The sequence below is a fragment of the Anomaloglossus baeobatrachus genome, chromosome 3, assembly GCF_048569485.1.
Source record: "Anomaloglossus baeobatrachus isolate aAnoBae1 chromosome 3, aAnoBae1.hap1, whole genome shotgun sequence".
NCBI lineage: Eukaryota > Metazoa > Chordata > Amphibia > Anura > Aromobatidae > Anomaloglossus > Anomaloglossus baeobatrachus.
The window spans coordinates 48,841,782-48,852,783 of NC_134355.1; the positions used below are offsets into that span (position 1 = coordinate 48,841,782).

The window sequence follows — 11,002 nt, forward strand, 5'->3', positions numbered from 1 at the left end:
TGGTGACACTCTGTGAAACTCTAAGCTCAGTGGCCTCTTCCATCTGGGGACTTCACGCTTGATGTATAGCAATGGCGCGGTCCTGCTGAGCAATCGTTGTTAGGCATCATCTTGGTGTCATGATGTCAAAACGTGAACAGCAGCATGATGAGGAGGAGGCTCTGCAGCATAAGAACACAGCAGATCCGCCAATGACACTATATTACTTCATTGTCTCTGAAAAACTAAGTCCCGGAAACCATTTATTTTCACTTTAAGACGCTTTACGTTTTTGTTCTGGAAACTTTGTAACAATTTATACTGTCAATAAAGTTGTGACAAGAAAAAAAACCCAAGCTACAGGCGAATGGGCGTGGCTACGTCCGGACTGGATGGGCGGGGCTAGAGTGACAGAGGCGGGAGCGGCGGGAGGAAGAGGAGCAGCCACAGCCTGCAGAGAGCGCGGCGCGGAGCTCCGGACCGGACACTGCTCGCGGCTCTGCGCTCCGGTGCGCGGACTGAATGAGAGAGACGCCACAGCTCAGCCCCATCCAGGAAGGCACCGGCCCGCCCGCCGCCCGGGAGCACAGCGGCCCCGACACACAGCGCAAGATGGACGGGTTCACCGGCAGCCTGGGTGAGTGCAGCTGCGGCATGTGTGCGGGGACGGGGGCTGTCACTGCCGGCTCACCGCGGGCCTGGCGGACGGACGGGCAGACGTAGGTATGACAGACGGGCAGGCACAGGTGTGACGGACAGAAGGTGCAGGTATGACGGATAGGCAGCATCAGGTGGTATGGTGGATGGATAGACTCTGGTTTCATGGACGGACAGACGTGGGTATGATGGACAGGCGGAGGGGGATATGGCGGAGAAGGTATGACAGACAGATGAGGTTATGGTGGACAGAAGGCTGCAGGTATGAAGGACAGGCAGCGGCAGGTGTTATGATGGATGGGCACACGCGGGTATGATGGATGGAAGGATGCAGGTATGGTGGACAGGGATATTATTGGTGGATGAAGGTATGATGATGGATGGGCAAATGTGGGTGTGATGGACGGGTGAACACTGTTATGACGGGTGAAGATATGGCAGACATGGATATGATGTACGGAAGGATGCAGGTATGACAGACGGGGGGATGTGGGAATGGCGGATGTGGATAAGATGGAGGCGGGATGTGGCAGGTGAAGGTATGACGGATAGGTGGGTGCGGGTATTGTGAGAAGGGAGATACGGGAGAACGCTGGTATGGCGTGTGAAGATATGGCGGACATGGATATGATGGACAGGCGGAATATGGTGGGCGAAGGTATGACAGACAGACGGACGGGCGGATGCAGGTATAGTGGGCGAAGGTATGACAGACAGACGGACGGGCGGATGCAGGTATAGTGGGCGAAGGTATGACAGACGGACGGGCGGATGCAGGTATAGTGGGCGAAGGTATGACGGATAGGTGGGTGCGGGTATTGTGAGAAGGGAGATACGGGAGAACGCTGGTATGGCGTGTGAAGATATGGCGGACATGGATATGATGGACAGGCGGAATATGGTGGGCGAAGGTATGACAGACAGACGGACGGGCGGATGCAGGTATAGTGGGCGAAGGTATGACAGGTGGACAGGCTGGTGCAGGTGTGAAGGGGCAGGCGCATGCATGTGTATTTATGTGCCTGCACTACTGCACATCTGTGTATATAATATGTAATATAATGTATATTGAATGTAATATAATATTAGAAAATAAATCTGTATGTGGGTATCCGTCACTGTGCATGATATGGTGTGAGGATCGGGTACTGCTCCATATACAAAGAAAGGCGTCCGGCACTCGCACTGACCAGAGGGGTTTTAATTGATATTCCAATCCTGATGTATGTAACGTTTCGGGCAGCGAGATCTTCTGCAGATAATGTGTGACGTCACAGTGCAGGCAGTGTATGGGACAGCGCTGGGCCATAGAGCTTACTCCCTACAGTGTGACTAGATACAACGTCCTCCGTCTGTAGGTCTCGCCGGCAGGTTGTGATCAGTTCATATGAACCATGAACTCTTCAACTTAGTTTTGGACATATATTGGTCTGAAATCACAAAGCCGTCCTTGGTGAGTTGTTGGATTGTCGCCCTGGACCACAGCGTGGCCGCTGAGCCACCACCGTGCACGTCCTCTGTATGATGCATGTGCCGGGAGGGATCCACTGAGCAGATCTGTGGCTGACGACTCCTCTCCTGCAATATCCACTATATCTTCTGTGGGGGATATAACCACACATCGGGGTGCAGGGTGCTGTGTTTGGGCTTTGCAGATATGCCCCCTCTTTCCTCCCTCCCTGGTTCCCTATAAATCACTGCTCGGGGATGTAGATTTTACAACATATAACAGGAAGTTACTGCGGGACTGCATTATGGGGGAGGGGGAGTGACGGACGCGGCGTACGTGATGGACACATAAGAAGTGGCACTGTGTATTCCTGATCTCCGCCGTTCTGTGACATGACGGCAGATACAATGTGCACCTCTATAGAGTGTAGATAGTGTGAATGTGATCAGCGACTGATACTAATGGACCATTATGGAGCAAAGTTTACATTTGTAACTTTTTTTTTCCCCTCTGGGTAGGAGGGTGCTTGGTTAGCTCTGGCACTGAAAACGTGGCTATATTGGGGGAGGGTATATGCACTAAAACTGTGGGCTCTGCTCAAAAAAAATGTGGTTACATATTGCAATAGATGGCCAGAGTTAGGCTGGTTGCACATCAGTGTTTGTTTTTTTTTTTGTTTTTTTTTTTTTTTTTTTTTTGCTTAGAGGCAAAAAAAAACGCAAACTGCATGTCACAGGATCCTGTGCAATTAGTGTTAAACACATGCAAACGCAAGTTTAGGCGGCTTTAACATCCTTTTTTTGCCGTGCGGCACAATCTGGTAAAAACCAGAAGGAACGGTTCCGGCGTTTATTGCTGCCAGATCTGTTCTTTGCCCCATAGACTTATATTGGCGCTGGATTGTGCCACATTGCCTTGCGTTGCATCCGGTGTAAATAGCTGATCTGGCAGCCGGATGGAACGCTGCAGCGGTTTTTGTCTCCGGCAAAAAACCGTATAGCGCCGTGCAGCATCTTTCATTGAAAACCTATAGGCGTCGGATCAGTCATCATCCGGCATATGACGGAATCCAATGACTGATCAGGTTTTTTGAACAGTAGCACAACGAATGCTTCAAAAAACCGGAAGGAACGCAAGGAAAAAAACGGATGTACCTGACTCGTTTTTACACCGGATCCGTTGCATCAGTTTTTTTTTTTTTTTTTTTTTGTTTTTGTTTTTTTCGCTGAATTGTGCTGGGCGGCAGAAACCGGATGTGTGAAAGCAGCCTTAAACGGCTTGTGACCTCATCACTGCTCCGGGCTGTGTTCCTGCAGACTGACCATGGGATGGAGGCTTTGCTCTGAGGGGTTCGCTCCCCAATGCTGCTATATACGACAGCTCTGCAACGGAGGAGTATAGAGACGCTGGGGCTCTGCGGATACAGCAGTATGGTGAGCAGCAGAGTATCTCTTACCAGCTCCATTGCAAAGAGCTTGTAAGCGCTTCTCTCCTTGCCTGGGAGACCAGTCTCCGCTGATAGACTGCAGAGGTGGCTGTTAACATGGGAAATAAGCAGTAAACTATGAAATGTAAAAATCCCTCCGTGCTGTAGATTGGTGGGCATTCTATTAAGAGCTGCAAATTTTCTTCCTATTACAAACATTTTGCAATTTTACCCCTTTTTAAGGTGAAACAACCCCTTTCACATTAGATAAGTTGCCCAAACCTTTACGATCAGACATCCATGCAATGCGTATAGGGGAGAGAAGGATCCGACAAAGCCTTTATGTTCAGCACGGAGATAAGATGCGGCCTGTGGGGTCTGTGATAGAAAAGACTGGAGAGTGTGACCGCAATGGAGTCAAGAGAAAGCTGGAACCTGATTGGTTGTTCAGGCGACAGCTATCAAAAAGAATATGTTGGGTTAGTTTCCAGCTACAGTTCAGTCTCCTTTGCAGTCACGGCTGGTGCTTTCCAAAAGATGAAATTCAGAAAGAAGTTCCATGGAGACATTGAGTGTAATGAGGCAGACTGAGTTCAAAGTCTGCAATTTTGGACTTTTTTTGATGTACTTTTTTCCTGTATTGTATTTCCTTTTATGCCGGACATACTAATGAAGGCTGGGTTCTGCTTGGTTTTCATTTTGTCAAAGGAGGCCCATGTATCTCTTATGGTGCTTTGTCTTGAACCCATATATCTTTGATGCTTTGTCTCTGGACCCGTGTATCTGTTGATGAGGCTTTGTCTCTGGACCCGTGTATTGTGTGATGGCGCTTTTGTCTCAGGGCCCGTGTATTGTGTGATGGCGCTTTTGTCTCAGGGCCCGTGTATTGTGTGATGGCGCTTTTGTCTCAGGGCCCATGTATCGTGTGATGGCGCTTTGTCTCGGGGCCCATGTATCTCTCATGGCGCTTTGTCTCATGGCGCTTTGTTTCGGGGCCCATGTATCTCTCATGGCGCTTTGTCTCGGAGGCCATGTATTTCTCATGGCGCTTTGTCTCGGGGCCCATGCATCTTTAATACAAGTTTTAATTAAATGTCTAGTGATATTACCACATACGGATGATGACTCCAACTTTTTCTGATACTTCAAGACTAGCCTGGCCTCTGATCTTGTAATTTCACCCAGAGAAACGTGATCAATACTCTTCACGCACTTTACGTCCTCTCCGGGTCGCCGCGAAAAAAAAATTGCAGTTCTCTTCACCGCCACTAGGGCATACAGACGCAGCCCTGCAGATATGACGGCAACACACCCTCCATTTGCTTCATTGCTGAAAACTAACTTTTCCTTGCGTTCAGCGCATTCTTCGAGGCCATTGATGTCGCTGTTGTATATAAAGCGTCTGGCTGATAGCCCAGATTTTCTGTCGGTGGCGTTCGTGACTTGTCGGCGGTGTCGTCATTGGGCATTTTCTGTGTCGGAGCTCTGGTTATCATCAGTCCTGTGGGCTTTAATCGCTGCATTTTGTGTTTTGCGTTTCTATCTTGCTTGTGTTCACGGCCGGTGCCAGGTTTTATGCATCAGTCAATAAGGAGCCATTATCTATTTCGTCGGATTACTAGAGATATTGATCGCGGTCGCGTGTAAACAAGAAAACCCTGAGTGATCTTCTCAGTCATTTCCAGGTCCTGTCATTGTGTTCCCATCATTTACTCCTCTCTTTAGCGCTAAGTGCTGGAGGCGCAGGGCTGCCACTCTCCATCCGGATACTATACAGCTGTATACTATGCGAAGCACTAGAGCTGAGGGCCATGGTCCAGCAGCCATATTGGTAGTCCTGTGCAAGCCTTGTACTACTTGCAGCGTCCTCAGCACCTCTTCTGATTAGTAGGGCCCCTATAATGCCATTACTTTCCTGTATGACACTCTCGTAACGCCTACTAATTAGAAGGAGCACCACAATTAGTCGGAGGCACTCTGCTCCGGTGGCCACGGATTACTGACCACTCGTGGTCCTGTGCTCAACTCCACTATACATGAATTGGTTTTTGTAGCAACCATGATCTTCAGGTTCTCGTGGACCTTTAGATAGCGGTCACCTGAAGGTTTATCCAACAGCCAGCCATTCACCCATGTTTTCAATGGGGAGAGGGTAGTAGTCCAGTGTCGGACACCACTGCTGAAGACCAATCCCCTGAAAACAAAAGGATTGGGCATATTAATATGAACTGCCTGATCATTTTCTCCCTTGATATCACCTGTCAGAACAATTGTGAGCTTCTACCACCCTCCATACACTTTTTAGGTGGGCCGATTTGGATGCCTTTAATGGATGTGAAAGTGGCTTTTACAGCTCTATAGATCTCCATTATTGAGGATATGCCTTCCCCAGCTCTGCGTAGATAAGAAATGATCATCACATAAGATTGAAACAAAAGGATTGGGCATATTAATTTGAGCTGCCTGATCATTTTCTTCTATGATATCGCCTGTCAGATGAAATGTGAGCTCCCACCCCCCCATACTCATTCATTGGGTGGTTTGGACAACTTAAATGGATGTGAAAGTGGCCTTTACAGCTCTATAGATCTCCTCCATTATTGAGGATATCCCTTCCCCAGCTCTGTGTAGATAAGTAATGATCATCACATAAGATCGAAACAAAATGATTGGGCATATTAATTTGATCTGCCCTATCATTTTCTCCCTTAATATCACCTGTTAGATAAATTGTGAGCTCCGACCTCCCCATACACAGTAGGTGGGCTATTTTGTACGACTTTAAAGGTAACCTGTCAGGTGCAATATGCACCCCTGAGCAGTTTTGGGTGCATATATGTAATCCCTGTATATACTAGCATAGATAAAGAGATCTTTAGAAAACATATTTCTAAAGATCCTGTATATGCTAATGAGGCCAGGGACTAGTTAGAAGGGGGTTGCTTCTGTTGGCTAGTCAGCCCCCATAGCATATAATCCCGCCCCTGAGGGCACACTAACATGCAAATGAATGTGCAGTGTCAGAGGCATGATCTCGCTCACCTCTCTGCTGCTACCGCTGGTTTTCGGCTTGGTGCACACGATCAAAACCTCCCCGGACTTCCGGTCGTGCACACTACGAAGCCGGGTGTACACGTCCTGGCTTCAAAGTGGTGTAGTGCGCATGACCGGAAGTCTGGGGACTGCTGATTATGTGCACTGAGCCGAAAACCAGCGGTGGCAGCAGCAGAGAGGTGAGCGAGATCATGCCTCTGACGCTGTGCATTCATTAGCATGTTAGTGTGCCCTCAGGGGCGGGATTACATGCTATGGGGGCCGACAAGCCAAGGGAAGTAGCACCCTTGTGACTGGTCCCCGCGCTCATTAGCATATGATAAAGGATATTTAGGAATACTTTTTCTAAAGATATCTTTATCTATGCTAGTGTATACAGGGATTAGCAATATGTACCCAAAACTGCTCGAGGTTCTGGGTTAATATTGGACCGGACTGGTTCCCTTTCATGGCTGTGGAAGTGTCTTATAGCTCCATAGCTCTCCATTCTCGAGGATATGCCGTCCCCAGCTCTGTATAGATGAGTAAAGTAATCCTCACATAAGATGGTAGTTTTGCAGCCGTCTCCAGACATTACTGCTCCTCGGAGCAGCACGACTTCTCATCACGGCTCTGTGTTTCTGCCCACTCAGCAGAAAAGAGCAGAGTTTGGTCGGATGCCATGTCCACATGTGATTTCAGTTCCCTCCAGTGAAGTTTCCAGTGCACTTACACTCGCAGACTGCTGTTGAAAACCCTTAAGAGTTCAAAGCCGAAGTGGAGAAAAGATAAGTGCAGGGATCGTCTCTCAGACCCGAAAGGAATCCATCGCCTGCATTATTTACCATCACTTATTTATTCCTTTGTTCTACATCTTATCCTAGCGATCAGCATTTAGAGATTTGCTTTGCAGCAGCACACGAACCATAGACAACAACAGTGTGAAAGATTTCTTTGACTTTTATGCTCTGAGACCTGTGCAGGGAGGAGGAGGAGGTGAGCTTTGATCATAACACAATTGTCTCTTTGTGATCCAGTTGGTTCTTTCATTGTAATCCTGTCTGTGTTTAACAAAACCACAAAACAGGCAAAGTTCGGCAATATAATCCCATTTCTCTAACACACTGTACATACAGCATGGTGTGTGAGGCTCTCCATAGCTCAGTAACTCAGGGTCATCATTCCTCTCCCTGCCTCCTGAATGCAGTGATCACACTAAACCGCCAGGAGCGACATGGGCAGTGAGAGCCAGGTCCCAGCTGTAATATCAGCTGGAGACCCGGCAGCGATCACTGGGGTACAGCTCCTGAACCCCTACGATTGCCATGACTTAAAATAAGCACAAATGTAATACTTTTTTTTTTTTCAGCTGAGCGCCCGGCCGCCGGCATGTGAGAGCGCTCAGCTGAGCGCCCGGCCGCCGGCATGTGAGAGCGCTCAGCTGAGCGCCCGGCCGCCGGCATGTGAGAGCGCTCAGCTGAGCGCCCGGCCGCCGGCATGTGAGAGCGCTCAGCTGAGCGCCCGGCCGCCGGCATGTGAGAGCGCTCAGCTGAGCGCCCGGCCGCCGGCATGTGAGAGCGCTCAGCTGAGCGCCCGGCCGCCGGCATGTGAGAGCGCTCAGCTGAGCGCCTGGCCGCCGGGTGATCAGCTGATCATTCACAATAGTCTGCTGCTGGTAAACCTGTAAAGAAGAAAAAAATAAAAAAAAATAAAAAAAAGCTTTGTTTTGTACGATTTGTTGCATCCGTTGTGCCATTATATGGAACGCATCCGTTGCATCGGTCACTCAACTCAATGCAACGGATGCCGTTCAACGCAAGTGTGAAACTAGCCTAAGATGTCATCGATGAAACAGAAGTAGGCCAATGGTTTGAGGTTGCAGGATGCTAAAAAGTAATTTTCCAGTTTGGCCATGAAAAGGTTGGCATACTGCGGCGCCATTTTGCTTCCCATAGCAGTTCCTCTATGTTGTAAGTATAGCTCCTCGCCAAAAGAGAAAGTCGTGTGTGAGGATGAATCTGGTGAGTCTTATACAGACACAGAAGGGATCCCATTAGCTGCTAGAAACATTTGGCAGGCGGTTAGTCCATCCTCGTGCAGGATGTTAGATTATATACCTTAACGCACCATGTGCTTCACATAACGCTCCGCATTGCGTCTTTTCTCCACCAGATGGCGCCTGCTAATCTGCCGCACCGCCGTCCAATCCTGCCATAATGATGAATTATGAATCGGCATTCCTCAGCCGCTGTATTTTTAGATGCCCCCAACTACAACTCTGACTCGGGGCAGATGGTATTATGTCTTCTTTTCCTCTGCTGAGTTGCAGAACAGACGTTACACGACTACTCGCCCATTCCTATATTATAGCTGAATAATAAGTCTTATTTTGTTTGCGGCTGATGTCTGGTATTGGAGCGGAAACGATTCACATGAGTTGCAATACCAGACCATGCCTGTGGAGCCAGGGGGCGCTGTTTTTGGAAGAGAATGCTCATGTGTTTCTAATCTCACACAACCCTTTTTAATTCAGGAAGAAAACTGGGTAATGGAGCTTATCTACCAGATCTCTGGGAAAGTCAACGCTTACAAAGCCAAAAACTGGCGGTGCCATTCTGCAAAAAAAAAAAAAAAAAGCCACGTAATTGGCAGCGCGGCATAGTATTAATCCTGGCGCATGCTTCATATAACTTAGCCCTAACAGACGGCCTTTGTTATATCCTTTTCTTTACGTTTTCTAGTTTAGGTTCCAGCCCGTTAGTGTCTGCTGGATGTGGACGAGAATAGAGCAATAAAGTCTATAGTAAAAGCTGTGCGAGATTAGTAGAGGCTGGAGCATCTCCGCAGGGCTCCAGAGACCCGGCAGAGGGCAGGAGGGGAACCTCAGCCCCCATCTGGGGGTATGGACCCACACCCCTCAATCTCTACTGTATGGTGCTGGTGTCATGCTGCAAGGACATTATTTTTTGCAAATTTTTTTTTTTGCCTTTTTACTTTCCCATTCCATGCAGATTTTGATGCATAGTTTTTGTAAAACATTACTCCTTTTTTTTTTTTTTTTTTTTTAATTCTGTGTCCCGATAGGAACCCATAGAAAAAAACAGGCGCCAAATAAAGTTTTCAGGAAATCTCATCCACTTAGTCTGCTACATTTATTAGTTAAAGCAAATAAAGGGAATCTGTCATCAGGTTTTTGCAGCATGATGCAGGGCCAGAGACCCTGATTCCAGCAAGGTGTCACTTGGCTGTGTTGCTGTTTTCAATACAATCCGTGTTTTTATCAGCAAGAGATTATCAGTACATGGACTAGTTGTCTTGTGCCCTCTGGTCCAACCACACCCCCAGCTTTCTGCATACACTGTACATTAACAGGAAATTGTCAATCAGTGGTGTGGGCGGGGGTTATACACAGCTCAACATTCCCAGCTCTGCTAGATCTGCAGCAGAGAAAACTGTGATTCCATTGCACCCACAACTCCCAGTAAACGAAGTATCACATTGCTGGAATCGGGGTCTCTGCCCTTATATCATGATGCTGTCTGATTACATGGCAAAAACCTGCGGACAGATTCCCTTTGATTAGGCTGTATTTAACGCTTGTCCAGTGGTGACCCTGCAAGGGGAGTAAGGCTAGGTTTTCCTTGTAGCATGCAGGAGAACCCACTTTTTTTTTTTTTTCTTGCCTTTATACATCAGGCTCAGGTCTAGGTTTAGACTTTGTGGCTTTCTGAGCCCCCCCTCCCTCCACTTCTGTGGTGCGCCTTATGCGCTGAGACCCTCAGATAGGAGAGGGGTCCGGCGTGTGGAGGGGGGTCCGGCGTGACCTGCTGATCTGTTAGCCATGTGTTTCGGCTTTCTCAGACTGCCAGGGATTCCTGTCTCCGCTTCAAACTTTTAACAAATCTCCGTCTTGCCAAGAATTGCACTTGTTGTTTATTTCCAGAGCGTTATCATAATCATTTTCTCCTGTTTCAAAGTTTTCGGCAGAGCGAGCCACAGAGGACAAGAGAAGTGTCTGACACCGCTGCCTCCTCGGGGCTCTGTACTGTCAGGCACAAAGTATTTCTCCCCATCATTGATTTGTATTAGGCTATGTTCACACGCTGCTTTTTTGCTGCCCCCCCCCCCCCCGCAGCAGCAAAACCTGCTCTATTGGCAGTAAAAAAGCTGATAAAAAAACTGCTCTTTGCCGGGGGCGCCCGGCTCTGTTGCGCTCTTTGCCGGGGGCCCCGGCTCTGTTGCGCTCTTTGCCGGGGGCCCCGGCTCTGTTGCGCTCTTTGCCGGGGGCCCCGGCTCTGTTGCGCTCTTTGCCGGGGGCCCCGGCTCTGTTGCGCTCTTTGCCGGGGGCCCCGGCTCTGTTGCGCTCTTTGCCGGGGGCCCCGGCTCTGTTGCGCTCTTTGCCGGGGGCCCCGGCTCTGTTGCGCTCTTTGCCGGGGGCCCCGGCTCTGTTGCGCTCT

At 48.8% G+C, this 11,002-nt stretch overlaps 1 protein-coding gene across 1 annotated transcript in view; it reads left to right on the plus strand.

The window, feature by feature from the left end:
• The first annotated feature begins 393 nt into the window (after positions 1-393).
• Positions 394-11,002, plus strand: part of EML4 (EMAP like 4) — a 214,613-nt gene continuing 204,004 nt past the window's right edge. The window contains 1 exon segment of the mRNA XM_075339185.1: positions 394-616. Coding sequence (XP_075195300.1) covers positions 502-616 — 115 coding nt within the window. The 5' untranslated portion in view covers positions 394-501.